Here is a 27628-nt window from a genome sequence, read left to right as displayed (position 1 = left end):
CATTTTCCTGCCCCCCCAGAGCCCCGAACACGCTCCCACCTGCCATCTGCTATCTGCTGCTGCTGCCTGCCTGCCTGCTGGCCACGTGCCCTGCTATTTGGTGCCTGCACGTCAGGCATCTGCAGGGGTCCAATTGCTGTGACCACTCCTGCTGGAACAGAAGACTCCCGACTGGTATTCCATCGCTCCACAGCCCAGCCCCAGGACCCAGTTGCCCACCCACACCTGCCTCGGGGGTTGCCATGTCGGGGCAAACACCATCGGACACCACTGGCAACCCCCAGCCAGAGAGGCAGAGGGCTGCCAGCTTCACTGCCAATGAAGTTGGCATCCTGGTGGAGCAAGGTCTGGGGCATTATGATGCCCTCTTTGGAAGTTCACGCGCCGACAATGAAGGACGGAAGGGGATCTGGAAGGACATTGCCGCATGTGAGTCAAGTCATGTGTGAGGCACATCAATGGTGTATGTGTTCAAATGCATGGTGCCCAAATGCATGTGTCGGTACACACATGTTTTGAATTATGTGGATGTACTGTGGCATGGTTGTGATGTGACATGGATGCTGGTTCCATCTTCATGTATGTGCACAATGTACATGTGCGTGTATTTGACATGTGTGCCACTGTGATACACCATGGATGCATGTGACAGCAACATGTAGAAGGTTGATTGGCAGATGTGATATGGATGCCGATGAGTTCATTGCAACAGGTGTGGAGATGTACAGATGCATGCATGTCTGGTGACGTGTGTGAATGTGTTCGGCACTCCCCGTGTTGCATGTGACGTCAGGCTAACCTTCGGATGCTCATGCTTTTGCATGTGTATGGATGGTGCTGCCTGCTGCAACATTCCTGTTGATTTGCGCATGTGTGTGGGTTCAAATGATGCATGTTGGGGAGTGTGATGCCATGTGTGAAGTTTGAGACTGCCACTTATGCGCAACTGTCATGTGTGTATCAGACCATTGTACAGTGCCCTGATGCCTATGTTCTGTCTCTCCCTGTCTGCAGTGTCAACTGATGAAGAGGGCGTAGACGGTGCTGTGGGGCACAGCGGCAGGGATCCCACCGCCAGCCGGAGACGCAAGGCCCAGCCACCCTCCCATGTTGTCACCTCGTCCGGGAGTGAGGGGTCTGGTGCTGCGTCCGCGGCCGCAGCTGCCGAGGGTAGGTCCAAGAGGCGGAGGTCGGAGGTGGACTCCTTGGCAGCAGAAGGGGCAGCTGAGACCCCACAGGGGCCTGTGGAGGAAGATGGCACCGAGTCATCCAGGTTGGTGGAGGGTTTGGTTGAGGAGGAGGCCGTTAAAGGACCACACACGGGGTCTGAAGGGGGGGATTCCACTGGTGCAAGTGGTGCAGTCCAGGGGCAGGGACAGGAGGCAGCACAGGCCACCACGGAGGTGCCTGTGTGTAATCCTGTCCCTGATCCTGTGACTGCATCATCCCGCACCAGCAGGGATGCCTTCGTCCAGACCCGTTCGCAAGGAGGGGATGCGCGAACAACTGGCCTTCCTCTCCCTGCGGACGTGGCAATCCGGGACCGTGTTGAGCCTGTCCTGGCGTTGCGTCAACGGGTCATCCGGGATGACGTGCAGAGTTTTCGTGAGGACTCTGCACGTTATTTGGGATGCCTCATTGACCGCGTCGACCTACTAGGACGGGTCACCAGTGCTGGGTTCCTCCGTCTGCTGGACCTTGTACCGACCCCCTCCTCAACTGAACCCCCTATGCGCCAGTCATCCTCCTTGCCATCTTCCGGCCCAAGTATCACCTGGGTACCCTGTGGAGCTGCCTCTGACCCGGCGGCCAGGCTGGTAGAGGACACATCCCTGCCACAGTCGGGAGTCGGAGGTCCAGCAGGGGTGGCCACCACAACAACTGGACCCAGCAGGAGAAGGACGTGCAGGCATCAACAGGCAGGGCACGTGCATGGCAGCAGCAGACTCAAGGTGGGAGCGATGATGGCTCGGAACCATCAACATCAGAGGGGCAGGCATCAGCCGGAGGGCAGGACCACCCTGGATTGGGAGGGTCTTCCGTGTGGCAGCGTTTGGGCCAGCAAATAGATGCGGAGCGGCGGCGGGCGGAAGAGGCGCGGCTCACTATGTTCAGGGCGGAGAACTCCATGCGCAGGGCGCTGAGGCGGGCTGAGTGCCTCGAGGAAATTCGCAGGGAGTTGGATCTGGACATGGCATTATCCCTGTGAGACCTCGGGGCCAGGGAACAGGCCTGCCTCCAGAAATTAGAACAGGAATTCGATGATGCCCTGGCCCGGGAAATCAACAAGTGAGCAGTAGGACTTGCCCGCCTCCATTGTATATAGTTAATTAGTGTTAGGTTTCCTTTGTATTTTCATTTCATTTGGGGCGCATGGACTATGCCCCACCTTTTTGTATATAGTTGTTTATTAGGTAGGGTTTTTGGTAGGTTTCATTTGGATTGTTGGGCTCATGGACCCTGGATTTGGAAATTGTATATAGTTGAAGACTGGATTGGACTTAATTTTTTTAATTTATTTCCATGGAGCTATGGATTTATTTTTTCATTTGGATTTATTTTGATGCAGCATGCATATATTTTATTTCATTTATATTGGACATGCAGCCTTTTGTTTATTATTTCTATTATTGTGTGATATTGTTTCATTCCCTTGCTTTTGTATTTAATACATTTTGGTTTCATGCTTCATGTGTGTGGTATTCTGTCATTGGTTTCATGCATTTCACAATGTGGGTTTTCTCATTCACTTGCACCCATTGTGTGTGTCTGTGTGTGTGTTTGGACTGGGGTGGCATGGGGTAGGATTTGTGTGGCAATAAGGTACATGAGTGTGGATCATGATGACGTGTTGGGGTGGGGACATGAGTCGGGGCCTGCTGGCAGGTGCCCGTCACTGGTGAGTGGGTGGGGGGACATGAGTCAGGGCCTGCTGGCAGGCACCAGTCACTGCTGGGTGGGTGGGTGGCGGTGCAGGGGGACATGAGTCAGGGCTCACAAGTGTGCTCACAAGTGCATATGGCATGTGGGCTGCCTGCAGGGCATGGTGAGGGTTGTAGGGTAATCCCCTGTGGTGTGGGCTGCCTGCAGGGCACAGGGAGGAGGGCAACCGCACACCTCGGAGGGCCCACGATGCCAAATCGCGTCTGAAACTTCCCACGCACCCCCCAAATACACGTACACCGCTCGCACAAGGCCTATCGCGTGCGAAACTTCCCGCGCACCCCCGAAATGCACGCAGGCACCCCATCCACCCTGGGCATGCCCCACAGGCAGCCACTCACCCTCCCCATGCCCCACAGGCAGACCATCCACCCTGGGCATGCCCCACAGGCAGCCCACGCCACAGGGGGGTGCTTTTTCTAGGCAATTTACCTGGCGCAAGCGGGGTACGCGTATTCTGAGGGGTGCGCCAGTACATTTTCATGCTTTTGGCTACCGTGAGCGGGGTACGTGTAGTATTTTCACACGATTACAGTGTACCGGCCTTGTAAGCTGGTGCAGGGTTAGCACGGCCCTTTGCACTGCATTGGGGATTTCAATGCCTTTTCCTTGCGCAAGGGGCGTTCTTAGGGGCGTAACTGGTGCTGCGGGATGTTCTCTGCGCCAGCGCTCAAAATGGCTTGTAAATTCCATGAATACGCGGTGCGCCAGAATGCTGTTTAGCGCACACGGCTGGTGCACGCTCCCTCTCTGCGCTGCCCGCGGGCGTTGCCTCTGCGCTGAAATCTATGAATTACCCCCTTAGTCTTCTTGCATGCCCGTATGCTGAATGAGTTTTGAGTCACACCTAAACTATACCTAACTGGAACACCCATTGGTTTGTCTAAGTAAAATGCTTTAAAGCAGCCCATTAAAATGTACCAGGATGGTGGAAGGCCTGGCTCCAGCTTGTAAGGAGGACCAGTAGCAGAACAGGGCTGGGGAGGACGCGTACACCCAGCAGCCAAAAACCCATACCGGAATTCTGCCCAGACCACTGCATCCTGCCAGTATAGCCAGAAGAAGGCCTTAAAATGCAGCAACATCGGAAACGGCGGAAAATCCTTGCAAAGGTAGGCAGACCTGCTCACCTTCCAAATATCCACCAGGATTGAGCTCAGAAACTTTGCTTTCCCCAATTTATCCCATCACTCATTGGAGCTTGCTGCTGCCGCCACACAATGCCATTAGGTGATTTCAAACAAAGGTATTGGTGGACAGCCAATCAAGTTGGCCTCAGAAACCACCACACACCCAGGCCCACCCCCATACATAGTGTATTGGCCGGCCTAGAAAAGAAAGGGGGTGAACCACTTGGCCCAGTACCAGCAACTAGTCTACACCAGTCAAAATCACTATGAAGACTTCCATCTTTGCCTGGTGGATTCCCTCAACAAAGGAAGCCACTAAAACAAAATGGCTAAGAGTAGATAAAAAAAAATAATAATAATTGTACCGCAATGGCTACCATGAAGGTAAATTGGGCTATTATGTGGTAAAATCTGCGTGCTCCCCTGTTGAAGCCAAAACTAAATGTTAGCTGTTGCCACCAGCCTAATCCTCAAAACCAATGTAGGGTAATAAAATCCCCCCCCCAGGGCAAAATAAGGCATCTGAGAAGCACCCCTGGAACGGGGCAGCTTATGGATGTCCCAATACCATGTACCTTAAGAAAGGTAAAGGGATGGAGTGGCAGGGGTACTTCTGCTGAACTTCCTCTGACCATCAAAATAAATTAGAAACCCCAAAAACTAGAGGGCAAAAAGAGTAGGGGTCCCATAACATGAGACTTCAGAAAACCAAAAATGGAATCCTGTTCTAGCAACAAATAGTTGCGACGAGCCGCCTACTCCTCAGAGACTGCACATTAAGAACGTTCAAGAAGCCACACTTCTATGCATGCAAATCCACATACCTCCTAGCCCACACACTTTTTTATCCTAGCATTTTATGCCTACCCATCTCGTGTTTCTGGGCAAGAAAAACAAATGTATTTAATGTGTATGCATTCATTTACTCAATTATTTTACTTTTCTATTTTTCTTCATATTTTTTAGGCACAAGGACCAAACAACTAAACAAATATCTGGAACAGAAAGACTTACCCACAGAAAATGTACCCAATTAACAAAGCAACTGTAGCACATCACGAGATGCCTGGAGCATCTCAAGATTTGCTCCTGCTACCCTATACCCGATTCTAAAAGCCTAAAACTAGGACAAATCCGGCGCTGCCTGGAGCATATCTGTGATGCTCATGAGCAAATATATTTCTGTGAAATGCATTTGCATCTCAAACGGTACTCCATACAGATCCCGTTTTAGGCATTGTAAATAAAAGGAATACGGTGGCAGGAGTACATCTCAGGTACTCAGGGCAGCACCTGATTTGCTCCAGTAAATCTTTGTGAAAAGAGCCCACTTACTTTTGAATTGGTGCTACACAAGTGTTTCAACTCACTCACCTGGACTCGTTTTCTCATGTCCTGTAGGTGCTGTTCCAGCATTTGCTGCTTCTCTGTCACCACGGCTGTTGTTGGGTGAGTTGCTTGTCCACTCTGCTAAGAAAATTGAAAACCTGGTCAAATCATTTTTTCTGCTGTGAACCGTTAAGGCACTACAGAGACCAATTGGAAGACATGCCGGAGATTTAACGAGACATTATGCATCATGTCCTGCTTACCGCTGATCTGAATGTGTATCCCTAAGGCTAGCTCTACTTGAAACACAATTCTTTGAAATATTATATGAATTCGATATTCACATATCATGGGATCAAGGCTTCCGATCACAAACGGAATTGATGGGCTAATGCGATTGACTTACAGGCCTTTTCCAGTGTTAAAGTGCAGCCCCAATCGCACAGCTTTTTTATCCCTCACCTACCACATTAACAATGATATAAAGCAGGAAAATACATCCTGGTTGCAGCAGAATCTGGGGCCTCTTTGCCACACCTGCCCCGCCACACCCTTTTTAATTTAAGTAATGCAGGTTCCTTGCATGGTGGTAAACACTACAATTAAGCCACTTCAAAACACATAGGAAGACAAAAAAAAGGTGACTAAAGAGAAGGAAGAAGGAAAGGGAGTTTGGATGTTAAATCAGCAGTAACTGAAAACAAACAAGGTCTGAGAATGAGTTAGTGAGACAGCCAACCGAGAAAGGGACTAAGAACACTGCTGGAAATGGGAAAAATGCACTGTGGGAACACTCTCATCCTTGGAGAGGCGTGGTCCCCGGCCTGGTCACACAATACAGTAGCTCTTCAAAGAACCCAATCCTGGCAATTTGCATAAAAGCAAAGAGTATTTTGGGAACATGAGTATATCCAGAATTTTACATTTGAAACATGTCTTATTGTGATTCAGTAAGAAACCCTTTTAAGCAAATAATGGAAGTTGGGCTCTGCAGTTTTAATTGGTCACACTAATCGCCTTAAGAAATAAATGTCTCTAAATTGCAGGAATTATTTTTATCCTGTGCAAGGTTCACATAAGTAGCAAAAATCACAAGTACATGAAGAAACATCAGGGACCAAAGTCATAAGTGCATAAAATAAAAATATCGAAGTCTTTAAAAAATCAATTTGTAGACTACGTAACATATAATGCTAGTTCTATATTATGTTAGCTTCTTATTTATTGTAAATGCACTAATTCAATCGGAGGATTAAGATTTTAATGGATTGTTTTGGAAGAACTCTCAAAGTTTATTGTTCTTTGGCCTTTTGAATTGTATTTTTCACTGGTTTCTTTAGTCATGTTTGTATTTATTTAATAAGTGGCTATATTTTTAAAATCATGTTTTCCCTCAGTCCGTTTTGTTAGTCTCGGTATCCGTCTCTCGGTTTATCTCCATGTGCATATGGCGATCTTTCCCTTCGTTTGTCTCGGTGTTCCTTCTTTTGTTCCTCTTAGCTGGTTCTGGGATCCTGAGTCTGTGGTTGGTCGTTGTGATCCTTGGAACTTCTATACTCAGTGATTGCCCCACCATCTTCTCAGTCTTACAACTGGGAACAGCTGATCACTGTGGATGATATGCTGTGTGGATGCTCAGGAATGGGTTTTATGTCTTCAACAGGCAATTGTAATAAAACTAAATCAAAGCTGTGTTGGCAAAATAAAGCGAGCTACACCACCAGTGCATTATCTGCAGGACACAAGTTCAATTGGGCGCAGTCCTGGCCATTAAAAAAAGTGTGGCCCAATAGTATATATCAACAATTGAATGGGGGAACCATGGGTGAAAAATATGCCTCCCCCTCCCACATTAAATAATCATCAGGACAGCTTGCGCGTCTGGACTGGGCCTGCTAGGAAGAGCTAGTGCATACTATCAAAGAATAGGTCCTGTAACAGCCAGAATAGGAATCGACAGCATGGAGTAAGTGGTTGAGGAAAAAAAATAGATCCTTATTTTAGGGTGAACAAAATTCACTTTGGGTTATATGCCCAATCAAGCAGGTAGCACAAACCCCAAGATACACATCTCATATTTAGTACCTCGTAACAAGACATTTTTACCCCCTGCTCTAAGGAGTGCTCTGCCACAGTGCAAACTGGCTCAACCATTTTTTAATTAATCCCCTCCCAAAACGTAAATAGTCCCAGAGGAGGCATTTCCTGACCTAAAGTATGGGTGCATGGTACTCTCTTAAATGCTGCAAAAGGCCCACAGTGAGAAGTCTTCCACAGCCTTGAGCCTGAGGGTTTTAGTCTGAGCTTCACCATCTTTCTGCTGATACAAATGGTTAACACTAAGAAAATCCTTTTCTTTTACCGACTATACCCCTTTTCTTCCAGACTCAGTGGATGGGCAAATGATCTCTAGATGGAGTTGTTGCTGGGTAGTTAGTCAGCTAAACTAGCATGAACTGCCACACATACTATGGAAACTGATGTCCAGAAGGGCTGTGATAACGCACGCTGTTGTCTGCTCTTCAATTTAGATATTCTCCTTTACCAAAACTCCCTGATCCAGTGTGTATGTGCTCTTCAACGCATGAAATATTTTAGTTGAGTGTCTATTTTTATAATGGCATATTTAATCTCCAGGCTTCCTCGGTCTGCTTAATGTAGTATTTTATTACAGTTTACTAATTGGGTGATGCGGCGGGTCAGCCTGATGCACGCTGAAGGCACGCGAAATGCAAGCCCGTCCCGGACCCACGTGGGCCTTGGACTAGGAAGGAAAGCCAGAATAAAGGTTAAGCATTACGTGGGTGGTTAACAATATGGATAATGGGTGCAACCTTAGATATTCTTGTGGCGAATTTCTGGAGCAGGCACCTGCAGCGACAGGTTTACCAAGGGGCATGTTACTGCAGCCACCTTTAGTTGGTATTGTGACTGAGAAAGTGGAAGCACCATGACACGGGGGAAGGTGGGGAGGTATCTACCCCGTTGACTGGTCTTCTGATCAATGCTCACTCTGCTGGGAGATTTATTTATTACTGGATCATCAACCTGATATCTCAGGAGTGACCGAAACATGGTTCTCAGATTCATCAGATCCCGACATTGTGCAGCTTCTTCCTCATTCTTATGCACTGATTCGGGCCTGACAGATTGAGTGGGAGGTCGGCAGGGGTTTGGCCCTTATCCATTTATCATGATTGGAGTGTGTTGCCATCCCCCTGACCCACAAGGTGCAGTGCAAACTGTTGGTGGTAAGATTTCAGACCTCCAGCAATGCATCAGTGCACTTATTGTTTGTCTATCGTCCAACGTCTTACTTGACCAATGATATTATCGACGGTCTTTCTCAGTTGGTTACTGATTTGGCACTTATTCATTCAAATCTGATTGTTTTAGGTGATTTTAATATTAAGTCAAATGATGTGACGGATTCTCAGGCAGCCGGATTAATTGCTAGGTTTTTAGATTGCCATTTACATTTGCGCAATAATATTCCAACCCAAAACAGAGATGAACACCCTGGATCTGAACAGAGACCTGACTGACTTTTAAGCCGTGGTCAGTGACTTAGTCTGAGCACCTTCTACTGCCTAGTCCCTGGAGTTAAACACTCAGCTGGCTCTTAGAGAGACTCCATCTGACCCTTGTGGGGCTCTCATTAAAACTATGACCATCACGTCTAATCGTTTAGCCCCTCTTAGGTGGGGGTTGAGCCGTCAAAAATCCTCTGCTCCCTGGTATTCATCAGACCTTCGGGATATGAAGCATATATGCAGCCGGGCGCAGCGCAAATGGTGCATGTGCTATGAGCACAAAGCTAAACAAAAATACAAAAACACCTTCAGTAGAAACTGGTGGTAAAAGAAGCTAACTTAGGGGCTCATGTGCCTCTCGAGAGCGGAATCACTTGGGAGCCATCTGCCCCTTCGGTTGCTAAATTTGACCCCTCCCATTCTCAAGACACCTGCAATGCCATCAGGGTGTTCTTTGCTGACAAAATAGATGAGATTCGGGAGTCTATTATGACGTCTAGTTCGGGGATAGGGGCTACGTTATTACAGACCCCAACTAGGTGGTGTGGGCCAGCAGCATTTTCAAGCTTTGAACCGGTTACAGGTGAAACGGTCTTGGCTGTATTCAGCAAGCTTAAATCTGCCTCTCCCGCTGACCAGATTCCTCTGCACATACTCCCTTCGCTTCCTACTGATTGCATTGCACTTTTTACTGCCACACTTTGCCACTCCTTTACGTGCGGTGTGATCCCTACTTCATTGAAGCATGCAATGGTGAGGCCACTCCTGAAGAAGCCCCAGTTTGATCCTTAGTCCCCGGCCAGCTGTCGCCCTATTTCCCTCTTACGAGCCATAATGAAGCTGATGGAAACCATTGTGACTCCACAACTCTCAAGGTTCCTCGAAGAAAATGATCTTCTCCACCCATTTCAATCAGGATTTAGGCTGCTTATGGGGACCAAATAAGTTATTTCGATCCTGGATGATATGGCTTAACTCCAGGACCGTGGGGAGGTCGGAGTGTTGATTCTCCTGGACCTCTCTGCAGCATTCAATACAGCTGACCATGAGATTTTGCTGCAGCGCTTGGAGAATGCAGGGCTGACTGGCCCGGTCTTGGCATGTTTTTCTTCGTTTTCTCAGACCATATGCAATCTATCTCACTACCACCCTTCTGTGCCCCTTCCACCTCTGCTTTATGTGGGGTCCTCAAGGCTCTTCTCCATCCCCATTACCTTTTAATCTCCATCCGCTGTATGTTTCTATACCTACGCCAATGATACGCAATTAATCTTCAAGCTGAAATCCCATGAAGCTGAAATTCTGCTCGGAGGAGATTGGCCGTTGGATGGCCCAAAATTGGTTGAGTCTAAATGGTAGTAAAACAAATCTTGGTGGTTGACCCGCCAAAAGCCAGATCTTTATTGGCATGCTGATTTCTGGCCAGAATCTTTAGGGCCCTGCCCAGCGCCTAGCTCTTCTGTTAAGAGTCTAGGGGTCAAATTTCTCCCCTCTGGCTCTAGAGAAGGGCAGAATGCAGCAATCAGCAGGACTGTTTTTTTTAAAAACACTCTGTAGGAAGGTGCTTTCTTTCGTTCCGCTGCAATTTCATGCTACAGTAGTCACAGCCTCAATAATGGGATCATTGCACGACTGATTGCATCTACCTGTGACTGATGGATTTTCTGATCCAACTACTTCAGATACAACAAAATTCTGCAGCACGACTGGCATTGAATGCGCCTAGATGGTCCTCTGCCTCACTTTTATTGGCCAAACTCCATTGGCTACCTGTAAGAAGCCGTATAAAGTTTAAGGCACTCTGTATTGCCCACCAGGCTTTTTTCTTGATCGGGCTGGCTTTCCTTCAGTCGAAACCCACCAGATATGTGCAGTCTCGCATTTTGCACGCAGATTCTGCAAATCTATTGCAAGTTCCGCGTTCTTGAAAACTTGAGCAGGGCGACGTTCTTTCTCTGTCCTGGTACCGACACTTTGGAATTCTCTACCAACATATCTGTTGGAGATTTTGGACCATTTCCGCTTTTGGAAGGCCCTTAAGACATTGGTGTTTTGAGGTGGTGTGGCGTTATGTATAGTCCTTCACGGTTTGGCTTCTTAGCGCCCAGATGCCTTCTGGCCTTGGTTGCGCTCAGCAAATGTTTATACATTTTATACATACACTAGCGGCACCGCCCAGCGTTGCACAGGTCTGTAGCTGACATGCACATGGGGGTCTGCTATAGCCTTGTGTATGTTATATTGTGTAATACCATCCTATTTTTGAAAAATCGCAAAATAGTCAATCTCCCGAAATCGCCTCTACTGATAACACAGTGCCGGACCCCGCTCCACCCCTTGTCAAGGCAAAAGGGTGGGGTTGGTCAAATAACACTATCGCCAGTACACCCCAGACTGGTATACCTTGTGTCCTAACTTCCTATTATTGTAAGAGTCCCAAAATCGGCAATCTCCCAAATCTACCTGTGTATGTGATTCATAAAGAAATGTACTTAACAGAGCACTTCAGTCAAAGCTGCTGCCCATCAATATTGAAGAATATCAAAAACACTGAAGAAACAATACAGCTATCAGGCTACAAAGAGGAGGCAACAGTGACCAATTCTATAACATCGAAATGTAAAATGTTCATTGATGCTTAAGAGTGAATGGAAATGAAGGGGTGAAATAAAATGAAGGCCAGTGCCAAAAGGAAGAATGCAAGATAGAGCACAACAGAAAGACCCAGAGTAAGAGAAAGCAAAAGTGGCACAAATAAGTGAAAGAAGAGGAAAAGTAATGAAAAGGGGCAAAAGAGATAGTGAGAGGGAAGGAAAACTCGCTCCCACCTTTCCTGTCGCTCTCTGGCCGGCCTCTCTTGGCCCTCTTCCTGCTCCAACCTGTGAGGCAAAAAACCTCAGGGTCATCTTCAACTCCACACTCTCCTTCTCTCCTCACATCTCTAAGAAGCCACACTACCAGCTGCACCTCTTCAGAGGTATTCTTCCTTTCCTCTCCTCTCCTTCCCCAAAAAGCTCACTGTCTCCTGAGCTCTGGTTCCCACTGGGCTGGACTATTGCAACAGCCTCTTTCTAAATCTACCGCCTTCTGCAACTCATCCAAAACAAGACTGCAAGACTTATCCCTGGCCTCAAGCCCAGGGATTGTATCACTCCAGGACTGAAATCTCTGCACTGGCTCCCAGTGGCTGCGAGGATCAAGTACAAAACCCTCTGCATTGTCCACAAGGCCTTCTGGGGTTTGGGGCCTCAATACCTTCAACTCCCTCTTCCTAAATATCTCCCTTCTTGAGCTCTTTGCCTCTAACTCCCTCAGGGTCAGTCGCTTCTCTAAGCAAATAGTTTGTGGGAGATCTCTTTCCTCAGCTGGGGCCTCCCCCTGGAACAGCCTCCCTGAAACTTGGGGAGAATCATCTTCGGTTCCGGAGGCACCTCAAAACCTTTCTCTTTGCTTCTTCTTTTTCTCCTCCCCTCCCCTGCTGACCTCCTGGCTGAAACTGCACTGGTTACCTGGCCACCCTCTGAACTCGGTGCCCACGTCCCCTCCCCTGCCAGTCGCATACCCGTGCAACCTTCCTGGCAACCTCCGCACTTCGGAACTCTTTTCTGTATCCCTACAGTCCCACTACCAGCACTTGACACCCGATGCCTGCACTTATCTCTACACTCGCCACCTGCTGGCCTTACCGTTACTTATTGTTATTTATTCTTCCACCCCCCCCCCCCCATGTACTGCACTGTCCCCTCCCCCTTCCCAAGCACTTGCGCGATCTGAATGATACCTGGCCTAGTAGGATCGTTGTCCGTCTACCCTCTGTTCCCCCTCGCTTGCCTTGTCGCGCCTTGAAACAGTTGTGCCATATCATTTCAAAGTGAAAAACGGAAAGTGCAAAAGAATCAGTGAGCAAAAGTGAGAAAGAAAGAGCGAAACAAGAAAGCATAAAAGACTGGGCATGCTATCTGCATGGTGCAGTCTAGACACGTTCTCGGGATTGTATCCCTTAAGTATGGAGAAAGGGGGTTGGACAAAGGAGTAAAAAAGAAAGCTAACTGGAAGAAAGAGGAAAAGAAAGATGGGAAGGAGGTCAAAATAGAACATACTATTTGTAAACTGTGTCATCATCAGTTAGATTACATCACTACATTTCCGAGTTATAAAATGTCTTTACTGCAGTCAAGTCGCTTACTGACACTCTGCGACAGGTACCCAAAGGTGCCAATATTTGTTTACAATGCAAAACACCGAGTGGGAAAGAGTTACTGTAAAATGGCCCTTGAAGGATTGACTTGTGGGCTAATTTAGCGAGTTTTAGAAGTGTGTTGCTGTTCTACTGGCCAATGCACCATTTTATTTTTGAAATCATGCCTAGTGGTAGACCTCAAAACGTGCCCTGGGCGCTAGCCATTCGCAAGTGGTAATGGACTCATGGCATATAAGACATGGCTGGCTGTGTGTATGTGGAGAACTTAGGGTGCGACCGACTCTTTGTGCCTGGCTCGTAGCTTGCAACTTCATTTTTGTTTTATTTTTTATCTAGCAATGCCCCTATAAGCATCATGCTCGACAGCATTGAACAGCCACACATTCCCCAAGTCCACCCCGCCCCCCAATGCATTCATAAGAGGGGCTGGTGTGAGTACGGATATTGCTTGGCCTTTTCGGCGTTAATGAAAACTAGGATTGTCTGTTTGCAAAACTATGAAAAACCTTAAAATGTAGTTGAGATTTCGGGAACTCCGGAATAAAGTTCCAGCAGCCCAGACCAAGGTCTATGTATACCAATATTAATGCCAGATGACTTTTTCAATCGAGTTACAAACATAAATGTCCCAATATTATTACACAGTAGATCCGTGTGGAAAACAAATGATGAAGGCATGGGTTGATTAGTGTTAATTTGTTCTAGTGTTAAATGGGTGTTTCAAAGGACTTGAACAGACCTTGGCTGTAACAATACATGGGTGACAGATGCAGGGTGGTACACCCCCCAACCGGAACTACATTCTACTAACCTGGGCGGCAGTTGCTGCAGTCTGAAGCAGGCGTGTTTCCTCCCATAAACACCGCGCGACTATGCGTGCAATTTCCATTGGCTTTTCGAGGTACCTGCTCTATAAATACATATTTTACAAGCGAAACGAGAGAAGATTCAGAATGAGAAATTTGAGGAGGATGATCTACAAGCAAGTCATCACAGTCAATTAGCCAGTGCACATGACAACCTACAAGCACAGCATGTTTCACAGTCCCTCCCCACCCCGTCCCGCTTCCAGCTTCTCACGTCAGTGTGTGCTCCACCCCATGCAATTCCAGCTAGTCTGGATCATTCACAGACAATTAGAAAATATCTAGGAGGGTTTGAGACAACTATGGAAGAGATATCTGCTTCTTGCTTTCATACCGTGAATACCCTACAATTGTCAAACTAACCACATACAGAGGCTGCAATGAGCAAACCCAGATTCATCATACATTCAGAACGAAAATGTTTACGGTTTTGCGGCTTAGGTGTAAGCGCCATGCTAATGTGAAGCCATGCATTTTCTGGCAAAGGAGACCATTTCTTGCACACCGGATCAAAAGTTGATGGTTTGTGCACAAAAACTGAACAAAAAGAAATGTTACAACAATGCAGAGGCTGCAGGAGCAAGGCCAAGGCTGGACAAAGTAGAGGTTATGGAGAGTATGGCAAAGCCAGAAGTGATAAGGCAAAACAATAACACACTTTGGTTAGGAAGATGAAAGGAGGCCAAGATAGAATGGTATCAGGTAATATTATCCCCACCAATAATATTGCCATATATATGGTCGTGTGTTAAGGCCATAGGCGATATTAGTGTGGATAATTTATAGCGTTAATGGGAACGGGGGTGTCACCCGCTCCATGAAAAAGATTATGGGGGTTGCGGGGGTGTCCCCCGCAAGTTCCATGGCTTAATAGGGCCCCAAAAATATGGCGATATTCTTGTATAGCGAAATTTTTTCGGGGATATTAACACATGGAACCGATAGAATATAGTGAAGGCATTTTTCCAAGCACCCCAGCTCCTCAAAAAAAGAACATGGGTAGAGAGAAACCAAGTAATAGGATAACTATCGTAAGCCCAAGATAAACGTTCCCAGACAGTATCGAGGCTTGAATCATCCCTTCAAACTCACAGCACATCCATACAGTCAACATGCACAAAATTCGAATACGAGGTCTCCTGTATACAAGGAAGGGAATACATTGCAGCACAGAGTGAACAGTTCTTGGACAATGTTACTTGCGGTCATTAAAAAAACATTTCTTTGAACTGTTGGTGCCCAATGCAGCCCTGCTGGGTTTGTAACTTAAGACTTTTTATTCTGGCTGCAGTGTAGGTACGTTTGGCATCGTTGCAACCACACCCCTTAACAGCCCCAGTACAGGGGCAGTGTCAGTATGCCTTTATGCTGGATCTTTATGTTCAATCAGATATGGAGAGTATGTTTAAGCAAGTCACAAACACGTGAGTGGTCATCTCAGAGCAGAAACCAGAAAAGTGATTGATCTTCTCTCTGCAAGGAGATCGGGTTAAGAGGTGGTTTTCAGCCTTCACGTTGGGGCTCCTGGGTCCCATGAAGGAAATGGAACTCTATAGAAATCCCTTTGTGCAAATATTAGGAGAGTTTCCATTTTTTGCTGGGCTATTTAAAAAAAAATTATTTGAGGTCTTAGGCAGCATTATTTAACAATAAGAAAAAGCTCCTGGTGTCACCTATGCACCTCCTCCAAGTACGCAGCCACTGAAACGTCTAGGGTGATGAGACGTACTGGTATTGGGATTTCTTTTTTCTTTAATACCCCAGACACTTGTTATTTTTTTTTTAAATGTAAAATCACCCATGCTGGAGTTGGGAAAAAGGAGTTTGACAAAAGGCAGAATCCCAGCTGTCACTACAGAGAGTGAACATCTTCGCATCTGGTTGCACAGTGCTTGTTTACCAACAATTGGAAATAGTAAGCAACTCTAAACCAAATAAACATTATGGTATTTTCACATTATCACAAACAAGATCTCTACAATCCCAGGGTGGGCTAGAACACCCAACCTTTCAGTTAACACAAAAAAGGTAGCATGCGCCCCTCTCTCGAAAGAACATGGCATGATAACCTGCTCTGTGGTTTTTTCCCCCACTTTGAGAGTCCGGAGCCATCACTTTTTGCTCACTGTACACTTTACAAAGGAGGAATATCCATTTGCATATCAGTCTTTATCCTCACCCTAAGTTACCAGAGGAATCCAGAAGTGGACCCCTTGCTCACTGTGCTTAGAGAGGCACGGCTCCACCTCAGTGATGAGGCCAGACTAGGCCGAAACACGTGTCTGGGGTTGCTGTTGGTACTCTTGTTCAGAGGAGAATTGCCTACCATTTCGGTGCTGGACTACGTACTGGGTGGGACAAAGGCTGATATGTATATGGAAATTTCTCCTCTGTGAAAAGCACAGTGAGCTAAAGGGTGGTTGAGACCCTCCCAGGGCCCATCGACGCCCTGTTCGTACAGGTAGAGGATTTCCCAGACCTCTTTATGCAAGCTTTCAGTTAACAGTCACGTTCCTTAGTGCCACAGAGGTCGCTTGGGAAATTGTTACATAAAAAATGCCTTTAATAACAAACGAATAGCTCCCTTGCTTTGTTATTTTTTTAATTATTATTTATATTTTTACAGCCCCAGCCACATCCACACAGTTTATATCAAGGGGAATTTCGGGAACTAACACGCACACACGCGCACACACACGCACACACACTAATGAACTGTGTTCATGGCAGCCACTATCAAATTGTAGCATTACTTTTATGTTGGTGGCCTCCGGTCTCCCTGCATTTCACAATTCGGGTAGTGCTATGGAGGGTAGAGACCAGCCAAACCATTGCTTGGAATTGTACCAGATGCTACACTGAACATTCTTGTGATTCCCTATATGCCCATGAAAGAGGGAATGTGCTGGAACGATCATGTCGTAAATCTGCAGAGAAGCCCGCGGGGGCCACTTAATCTATAGTAACTGAATGGCGGCGTCTCCTTGCCTACACTAGCCGAGCTTAGAAACGTGCAACATTTACCGGCTCCGCTTCCAGAGACCATGCTTGTCTTTTACCTGCAAAAACTGCTTGATCTTCCGCAGGTTGTGTTGGTAAAGGACATTGGACTCCTGCAAAAAGCGGCTGTACTGTTGGTCGATCTCGCCCAGGAGGTTATGGAACACCAAGGTGGCGTGCGACTCCTTGCTCGCTGCATAGGCCCTGTTGGGAGAACCAGTGTTAAACATTCGACTTTTGCATTGTATTTCTACAACAAAGGGAAAATACATTATTCTGTATCAAACTACGACTTTATACCGAGACAAATAATGTGATCCCACATTAAATCGCGTTGCTTTGTTGCATTGGAATAGAAATGTTCTAAAAAGAAACGACAACGGTCCACCCAGAAACCAGTAAGAGACAGCGAATAAATGTGCGTTGCCAAGGACAGTGTGCTTCGAAAGGGAAAACATGTCATTCTCCAATGTACGGTCTTTCTTTAAACATTTTGCAGCACTAAAAAGCTGGGCCATGGCACAACCAGTGTTCAATACCTAAACTAGTGCTCTGGAGGACTCAGTACTCGGGTGCGTATTGCAACCAAATAGAACAATGCTTCTAAAACTAGACTGAAGGGCAAATAAAAACCACTGGAGATAATAGGTTAGCCACCCTCCCCCCTGACCAAATATTCTGGGAGGTCATAATTCACCATCCCATCTCGAGTCCTAGAAGAATTAGATTAACAATGTTATTAACCCCAGAAGTGGAAGTAGCGGAGGTGGGCGAAGGCTTTACCACCTCAAGAGTCGCTCAACAATCTGTTTTCCATCAAATATTAGAGGTGTGTGCCAAATAACTACAATTATCTGCAAGCACAACAGTTTCACCCAGCGGGTTAGTTTTCATTATTTGAAGTTTTGGCACAGTAACAAAATGTTTGTGTTTTTTCACAGTGGGTTCTTACCAGTCTTGGCTCTCGATCCACGCTGCAAGGAACTGGCGCAACTCCATGGGGAAGCTGTCGCTGTAGAGCTGGTGCAGCTGCTCCAAGTAGCGGGTGTCCAGCTGCTGCAACTGGTTCCATTGTGCCATGACAACCGCCTCAGCTGCACCGCTGCCCACAAAAAACATAACAAAAAGAGAGATTCTATTTACTAAAGGAACACAAACCTCAGCTCTTGGGAAGCTGCCATCTAAAAGGTGGGAGGGACAAGCAACCACAATAGCAATCATGCAAAGACTTGACATTTAAAGTGAATGTTTTAAGGGTAAACCAATGCTTATATAACGTTTCAGGAGTCAGGACACGGCAAAAAGATCAGTCCCTCATTGTCCTATAACCCCTTTTCATTAATCAGACAAACGAATACGCACGTGTGGTGCTACCTTTCAGTTACAGGAGAGAGGCACAGCGAATAAGGTACCCAAGTTCTAAAGATCGCCCTGCAAACACTATCGACCAGATGACCGTTTCAATCAATAATGCTCCACCTAGCTAAACTGGGGATTTACGCTCGAGGGACGGGTGACCCAAAAGAAAAGTGATTTTAAGCATCTGTCACCACGCACACACTTTATAATGACCTTGTGTACATAGATGTGATGACAGACATGACGCACCCCGCTTTCTGTAAGTCAGGCATAAAGTGAAATATTTAAGCAGGCTTTATAAGTCAAAGATTGTGCCAAATATGTTCAATGGACACATTCATTTTTCTTTAAACAAAAAGGTATTGAGCCTTCCATCCAGCGGAAAACCTGGGCCAATTGCGAGATAAAAATAATCCTAAAACTCAATTGATAGGGATTCTGAAATAAAGTGCCCACACCTCCAGGCCGGACACTTAGGATGGCAGTGGCAGGCACCAGAAAATACGTTGCCCGGAGTTGCGATGCTCTCAGAGTACTTGAGGCATCATGCAGGCATTCAAGAGGGAGACAACAGGAGCAGATTTTCTTTTACTTCCCATACGCAGAGCGCCTCAGAATATTGTGGAGCACCTATATTTCAAGAACTAACACCGGGGGAAACGTTTAGAAGGTTTTAGGAATTGCAAGAGCTGCCGTACCCTCAACCTCAAACAAAACTCCACCTGGAAATTGGGCAGCAAGGGTTGATAGGACCTCACCTTCCCTGTAAAGCGTCAGATTAATGTTTTGCATGATGGCAATGCAAGACCTTCACCCTCCTGACACAGAGCTTCCAGAGATTATAAGGCTTTTGGAGAGTTACGCTTTGATGCTTACCAATAATCTCCCAAGGTTATCATTCTCCTAATCTCCCAATCAGGTAAAACCCACAGCTTTCCGGTACCAGAATCCTGCCAGGTACCAGAATCCTGCCAGGAGGTCTACTAGAGCTAGTACAGGTATTCTCCCATTTGGGTGCGGTCTTCAGAAAACGTTCAGACACACAACTCAAATAGCTTGCAATTGTCGTAGTCCAGAGACATGTTTTAAAATCATCCCTTAACTGAAAACAGTATTTGCCCACCCCTCTACCATCGCTTACCCATCAGGAACCCCAACTGTCAAATCAGTTAAACTATCATTCTTTCATTGGTCTGGTCAGCGGTCTCCTAGCAAGGTAGATCCCCTACATATCCACAGGCCATTAGACTCTACCCATCCGCCCCTTGCGCCACCCTCTAACCACAGTGCAACGCGGCCACCTATCACCCTTCATCTACCTCCTCGCCACCCACCATGTATCCACCCATGGCCTATCCTATGATACCACCTCTACCTATAAACTCGGTAAACTCACCCAAGACTACCTCCACTACCCCTACCTTTCCCCCAGCACCCCAAATCACAGCCCTTCAAATGCGCGCTCATAAACGCGAGATCTCTCAATGCACATGCCGTCGACATTGCGTACCTCATCCTCACCAACGACCTCGCATTCTAGCAGTTTCGGAGACCTGGCTACACGCAGCAGCTGGACCCTCCCTGGCCTTGGCCATTCCAGACAATTACATGATTCTAAGGACTGACAGAGAACATGCTAGAGGAGGGGGTGTAGCGCTCATAGCTGGAAAACAACTAAAAGCAAAATTCCCACCTCCACCAAAATAACCCTACACATCATATACCGACCGCCTGGCCCGGTATCCTCGCTTGAAGATATTACCTCTCTCCTCAAAAACAACTCCAAACCTAGCTCCAAGATTGCTCGACTGGGTGACCTTAACCTGGGCCTCAACGACCCTCAAAGACAACAATGCCCAGGCGCTAGCCAATACGCTGTCAGACCTAGGCTTTCTGAGCCGTATCACCAGCCCTACACATATCAAAGGGAGAACCCTAGATTGGATCGCCGATCTTAACTGCGACATCAAGATCCTATCCAACTCACCATCCCTAAATACAAACAAAAAAAATAAAAACAAAAAAAATAAAAATAAAAAAAATGAATAAAAAAATAAATAAAAATCGGTCGGAAAGAGCTGCGCAGTCTTTGCAGCCAAAATGTGGAACGCATTGCTCTCCAACATCAGAGTCGAGGCAGCCTTCCTGCCCTTTCGCAAGAAACTAAGATCCAGGCTAACTGCACAAGAACTAACCACGTCTCAGAACTAAGCCCTGCTGATACGGTGACCTGCTCAATCCTGTAACCCAGAGCTTGGTCTACCACAACTTGATATTATCTAGTCTAAGAATCCGGCCACCCACCTCAGCTGCATCTGCATTATCAACTATATGTAACTCATGAACATGACAACCCTTTTTGCAACATGCTTTAACTGTAATCCTAACATGGGAATTTACTTAACATTTACTATGCTGTAGTCCTTGTCAACTGTAATGGATAACAACAACTCGTATTGCCTAAAGGCTACCTTATATGTACATTTGCGCCCGGATACCTTTGGGTTTGGCACGCCATATAAATAAACAAACTGAACAGTTCACCTCCCCTCTACTCACACTCCAGGCAGGATGGCCAATGATAACACACTTGTAATGTCTTTACACAGGTCTCCGAAAGAAGTTTGACAAATGCAGCACTATATAACACCAGTGTCAAAATATCACTAAGAGCTGTCCACATAGTGTCAATTTGATTCTGTAATGTTGCTTTTGAGTAGTCAAAATGAGATTGACTTTCTCAAGGCTTACATGGAACATCATTTATTGTTACAATGCAGTTCATCAAGGGGTGATCTTACACCTTCAATTTGTTACCTACATTAAGAGTGATGCCTACGCAGTCTTGCACCTTATATAAAACTTTTGTCAAGCTCTGGCATGTGCTCAGATCCACAAACTGCCCAGAAGCTTTAGTTAGTCTCCTGATTAGATTGCAGTGTTCAACGCAGGCCTGTGAAAGGAGTGGTGCCAATGGGTGATGCACTGCTTCTTTTCCAGTGGAGCTGGTGGTATACCAGGGCTGTGTCCTGGCCCCCCTGCTTTTCTGTTTGTATATTAACGTTTGCATGACTGTCTACTTAACTCTACTCCGGATGTCCCTAGAATGGGCAGTCAGCCTCTGCTGCTTCTGGTATACGCGGACGATGCAGTCTGTTGGCACGTACCCTGCGAGCGTCGCAGGGGCTCATACAGGACTATACCTCATTTATGGATGCTTTGCATCTTGGGGTGAATGTGCAAACGTCAGCTGTGATGCCCTGTTCCAGGGGAAGGTGCACCCTGAAATTCCATGCAATGTGGAATATGGCGATATCGCTCGTGTCACAAGAGTAATCTGGGCCCCTAGAGTCATATCCTTGTCTTCCAAGGTACTGCTCTATGATTGTTTCACTTACCGATCAGCTACCTTGACTACTGTATTTTTTGGGCTAATCACTGCAACTATCGGCGCCACGATATGCCTTCATGTTAATAAAGCTAATTACGGTACTACCATAAACTGCACTTTATATAGTGCAGCCAACTTGTATAGGCTAATATGTGCTATGCCATCCCTCTGCGTATGTACACGGTCATTGTGTAAAATTATTTACCTGTCAAACTGTAATTTTATTCCTGTATTTCTACAATAACCTGCATACCAAGTATCAAACTATAATTTAAAATACCTGCACGTCTACTCTAACCTGGAAACTATGTATCTCAACTTTACCAAAGTAAAATTGCACCTAGATACATTTGGGTGTGGAGTGCTATACAAATAAAACAAACAAGTAAACAATGTTTTGTAAGGAAGGATAGATACCAAGGGTCCATAGTTTTGATTATCTTTGGTTCAGGTTTTCTTTCAACTTCAGTCCTGACCCCATGTGATGAAACAAATAGATACGAATAGGGCATGGGTGGGGTAACCAGAGCCATGGGCATGTTTAAGCCTAAACCCATCGATCTGGTGTTAAATATGTATTATGGAAAAGCAGTTTCGGTTGCCAGGTTTGGTATGGAATTATGGGGCCACAGCAATGTTAACTCCATCCAGGTGGAGGAGAATAACTTCCTTAAGAAAGTTTTGGGCCTTCCCCGTTTGGCCAGTAACTTTGGAGCACATTCAGAACTGGGATGTGAATGTATTAGTGATGTAATCTCAGCACAGCCCGTTCTCCATTGGCTCAGACTGTAGGGCAATGCTAAGGCTGTATTGACCCAGGAGCTAATTAGATGCCTGGTCCTTAAAGATCCTAATGGGAGAATCCCCTGGCTAAGATATGTTAAGGCAAAACCTGTACAAATTAATGTGGTCCATCTGTTCCATTGGGCATTTATCTGCTGGTGAAATAAGAAATGTGACAAGGAGGGTTCACTCGCATATCTCGGAGTATAGCGTCCCGGGAGATTTTGAAGCCCTTGAATAGGAGGCTTGCAATTATTATGGCACCTGGTCTGCAAAGGTACTTGCTATGGGCTAAGAACCCAACTCAATGAATGATTATCACTAGGGCGCGTTTTTATTGTATGTTTCTACCGGCCGTGGTGGCAGCATGGACCGGGGATACCGACAATCAATCGTGTCACTTGTGTAATGCATCCAAGGAGGACCTGCTTATCTTAGACAGAGAGGGCAAACACTAAAACCACTGTTGCAGGAGATGGGCTTCACTCATTAAAAAGAAGCTTTGACCTACTTGCTCTGGGTGGAATCACCCTGTGTTCGGTGGGCACGTCTGTCTTTTCTGAGGAATGCATTATTCATTAGGATATAGCTAATGCAATCTATAGAAATGTTATCTAATTATTTTTCATTTGCAGTATACAGTTCTCAAATATGTCAGTAAATGTTTTTATTACTATGGTATTTAACGTAATTGGTTTTTATGGAAAGTGCTGTGAGTTTCCAAAATAAACTTTTCTGATGATGATAAACCTTTTGTTTTTTATTCGAATTCTTATTTTGGGGCAGTTCTTTCAACAACAAAACAATACAACCTGATGCCTGTTCCAGGCCTATGTCTACTCATAGCCACGTTTAGGATGTTAATAGCAGATGGAGCGTTTCTTCAGCCTTATCAATGCATGTAAAAGTAACCAGCTGCGAAAGAGCACTCTATGCAGTTTAAAGACCATTCGTCGAACTTGAAGGCAAGTTTTAAAATTCTTGGTCCCTCACCATAGTGGCTACCTGTGAATCCGAAACCCAATGTCCTGGAGCCATGCTTCACAGCTTTATAAAAGGTCCATTTGTATTGCTGCATTTTGTGAAGGGAACTTTCATGTTTCTTCTGTGAATGGGTGTGGTGGGGCCAAGGTGTGGATTCTTGCAACTTTGTTTTGCATTTTGACTCCAAATCGCTCTTTGAAATGCATAGCACAATATAATTGGTGCATCTCATGCAACAGTTTTATTCTTGTTTCAACTTTCAAGTGACCACATGTTGAGCCAGTCCTTCCTTTTCACTCTACCGGCTGTGACTTGGTTACCCCATTACAAGCAAAGGTCTATACATCCCAGCAGGCAAATCCACATTTCAGGACTGGCTCACAGCGTCATGCATTAAATGGAGTCACTTAGCAGCTTCTCGGTTGTGCTCTGTAGAAGGGCCTTAGCAAGTAACTGACAAAGATGAGAGCCAATTTACTAATGCGAGGTGTAGCGTCCCGATGTTTGATATCTGTTGGGAGGTCGAAAGCAACAGTGCTTGGTCTCGCCAAAAGGCGGGAGCTCTAGATAGATTGGGCCCCTCCCAAGAGTGTAAAGATGTACAGGGCAATGATAATTTCTAGAACTAATCCGAGAAACCTATATCACCAGGTAAAGATTGCAAGGAAGCCATGCTACAGTATCAGAGGCCTTTATGACATATGTTGGGGACATTCTTGTCCAAGGCAAACAGATAGGATTCTAAATGCTTTCCATGCAGTGAAATCAACCAAAATAACCTGTCTCGTCAAAGAGGATTAGTTCTCTCAGCAACTCTCAATCTAGGGATATGTAGTTTGACCATGACCTTGGCAGCAGTGTTGATAGAAATCAACCTGTGGGAAATTAAATCTATGCAAGTTAGGTTTCTTGATTAGTGCTTAATCCCAGTTTTATACCATTTCAAAGCTCTGCAGAGGATGAAGAAGAAAATAGGAAGGAGAGGGTTTGAGTGGAAGAGAACCCACTTCAGATGTTGAGAAGTTAGATCACTGATCTGCACAAACTCAGAGGTTCTGGGGGATGCAGACCAGGTCATTGAACAACCTTCATGCAGCCCGTCACATTGACAGTGCACACTGATATCACTTGTCAGTGCAAATGGCTCGGCAAAAGAATGGCTTCTCAGCTGCAGTGACTTACATTTCCCCATCATGAAAGCCATTGTCACAAGTAGCAGATCGTCTGGGTGCTCCCAGAATAACAGCTGAATAACCCAAAGCAGAGGTAAACAAGCCAAGGTGCATGATGCTAATAGCCAGGCAAAAATGTCACTTTCCCTCTCATTCAATAAGCACAAAGCACTCAACCAAGGGTCAATTAGTCCAACTTCTGTTGGGTGATGTATTATGTAAATAGGTTCTATTTACGAGCTTTGGCAAAAGCGTTCAATAAATAGCACCTCATTAACAAATATTACTAGCCAATGTCTTATGGCGGCTGCACATTTTGAGGCCTGACAAAATGATGGGATACTACATAAAAGGTGAACAATGCAGTGATAAGCAAAAAGGTTGCCAAATGACAGCAAGAAAAGAAGCCATCCCCATACCATTAAACATCTACTTTCTATCAAGCAAAAATCAAGCTATCTGATTCTGAAGACCTCCTCTGAGAATTTGCCACCATTTATAAAGAGAGGAGGCAATTATTCCGAGCTCAACAAGTTAAACACAAAAATGCTGTATAAAACATCACCATAGCCCTGAACATAACATTACAATGATGCCATGCCTGAAATCTTCTCAATATCTGAATCAGTTCTGAACCTACAATTGTTATTGAACTAAGAGGTCACGCTCCTTCAGGAGTATACAGCAATGTTGCTGGTGGAGTGTTATGTATATGCTTACATAAATACCTTTATTATAAACTTGTACCATAAAATTAAAGTTACAGTTGGAGACAACGTTGTGAACCCCTTAATATTTTTTAATGGCTTCATTTCTACTGACATTTTTGCCACGGTGGTAGTGGCAACTAGATCGGGTCTTGTTTTAATGATGATATTGAACAAATATTGATTGGTCAACTGTGCACCCATGGCCTCTATGGGGAACACTATTTTCTGATGGGCACATGCAACGCTTGCTGCAGTGAAATGCTTCTGTCTATTGCTGGTAACCCAGTATCGGAAGCATTTCAATATGTTGTGTGTTCACAAACGGAAATACTTTTTAAAAATCCAATTGCATATTATCCAATAACTCCAGCAATTTGTGCTGTAAAATTCATCAACCCATTTTTAGTTTAGGCTATTACTAGGCGATTTAGCGGCACCTATAAGACAAAACTATTGTATTAGAGTACAGCTAGAGAGAATTGTCATAGGAGTAGGGAGTAGGAGTAGGGATACAAAGCTTGTAGGTGTTCAGCTATTTACCCACTCATTGACTGCCCATGGCCATGCTAATCCCTATGGCCCTTCCCACCAAGTTCCTGCCCCTCACCGCCAAAAATACCGCCAAAAACACCTTCTCATGGAAACAGAGTTGCTTTGGTCCTTGCCATCAAACGTTGTGCTCAAACTGCCGGCCAGTGTTTTTTTCAAAGCAGTCTTCTGAGAGTTAATGACTTAACTGGAGTTGTAAACTCACCATTGGTTTAATGAAAATGCCTTAACGACATCTGGCTTCATCTCGTCTATTTACAAGCAGTAAGTGTGTCCTTAACTGAAGCAGTTACTAACAAGCATTTGAAAAGTCAATAGTTTTGGCTTGTGTATAGGCGTTAGGTACCCATCAGCCACTGCTATTAGACGCCCATGAACTTGCACCATTTTGCACCCGTTACAATCGATTGCCAGTTAGTAACAGTTAATTGAAGTACACAAACCCGCTGCTGGTGTAATAAAAATGTCTTAACCAGGACTGTCTTCAGCCACTCGATTTATAAGCACTATACGTGCCCTTTGGTAAAGTGCAGTTTAAAATTAAAAGCATTGGCAAAACCAACAGTTTTGCCTTGGGTGTAAGTATTAGCATTTTCCAGGCACTGCTATTAGATGCTCATGTACTTGCAACATTTGGAACCTGCTACCATCAATGGCCAGTTAATACCCACATGGCTGAGCCTGGCAAATGCCTTTCCCATGCCTACACAAACTGCTGGCATTGCCAATGCTCGTTTAAAAATGTTCTGAGAGAGGACATTTCCTCTGAACCCTACCAAGTGGTTTCAGGCGGTCTCAATTCACATACTTGCACTAACTAACCTCTTTAAGTAACTACCAGCCGCCACAGAGTATTCTAATGTTTCATTTATTTTAGGTCTAGTTGGGAGGCCTGCATGCAATGCTTGTAATGCGATCTGATCCACCTTTCGGATGGACCCTGGCACACCTGATCTAGAAGTAGCCCTCTTAAGAGTGTGCCTAAAGAGAATGGACTGCTGTACATTTTATTCAGAACATTACAACTTGTTATTGTGCTAAAATTTGGGATTTTTTTCTGCAAGTAAAGTATGGCAAAACGAATACATCGCATTGATTGCAGTTAAGGACCTTCTCACAAAATGAGGGAGAAGAGCATGGTAGACCCTTACACCATACAGGGTGATGGTGCCCAGCATGGTTATGTTCAACTTCCCAACCCAGCTGCCCAACACAAACAATGACGTGAATACCAGGTAATTTAATGGCAACTGTGCGAATACCCTGATTATGGATGGCAAAATCTGGCAACGGTGCAAGTACGAAGACATCGCTGGTAAGCACTTCATTCATAAATGATGTTAGTACCTGGCGCTTCTGCCCCGCAGCAGTACAAGGGTAAGTAGTGGCTAAAGCGCCTACTCTGTCCCGAAACCACCACAATATAAGAGTGATCCTAATCATGAAGGTAAAACAGAATCAGTTCAGAGAAATGCCTCTGTCGCCTATAATGGAAACATGGGCCGAGGGAAGGCTAAACTCTAAAGAGGTGTGTGAATGCGATTCAGTAGGATCCCAAACAGGAATGTATAACGGTACCAAATAAAAGGCAATGTCCAATCAAGATTTTACACAAATGCATATACTTACGTTTTTTTGCAGAAGGCATGTTTCATTAAACAGAAAAAAAATTGTACAA

The 27628-nt window shown here is 45.5% G+C and overlaps 1 protein-coding gene across 5 annotated transcripts in view; it reads right to left on the bottom strand.

Moving 5' to 3' along the window:
- Window positions 1-27628, bottom strand: part of STAT3 (signal transducer and activator of transcription 3) — a 609635-nt gene that overhangs the window by 407439 nt on the left and 174568 nt on the right. For 4 of the 5 annotated variants that reach the window (XM_069634450.1, XM_069634449.1, XM_069634453.1 and 1 more), the window contains exons 2-5: window positions 17955-18104; window positions 17062-17206; window positions 13948-14046; window positions 5448-5543 (exon numbers count right to left, since the gene is read on the bottom strand). In XM_069634450.1, coding sequence (XP_069490551.1) covers window positions 5448-5543; window positions 13948-14046; window positions 17062-17206; window positions 17955-18082 — 468 coding nt within the window. In that variant the 5' untranslated portion in view covers window positions 18083-18104. The remainder of the gene's footprint in view (window positions 1-5447; window positions 5544-13947; window positions 14047-17061; window positions 17207-17954; window positions 18105-27628) is intronic. The other variant, XM_069634451.1, reaches the window with a different exon arrangement.

Source organism: Ambystoma mexicanum, chromosome 13 (assembly GCF_040938575.1).
Source record: "Ambystoma mexicanum isolate Mex_15411 chromosome 13, UKY_AmexF1_1, whole genome shotgun sequence".
Classification (NCBI taxonomy): domain Eukaryota; kingdom Metazoa; phylum Chordata; class Amphibia; order Caudata; family Ambystomatidae; genus Ambystoma; species Ambystoma mexicanum.
The sequence above is the reverse complement of the archived record's forward strand: the minus strand, read 5'-3'. Positions and strand labels throughout refer to the sequence as shown.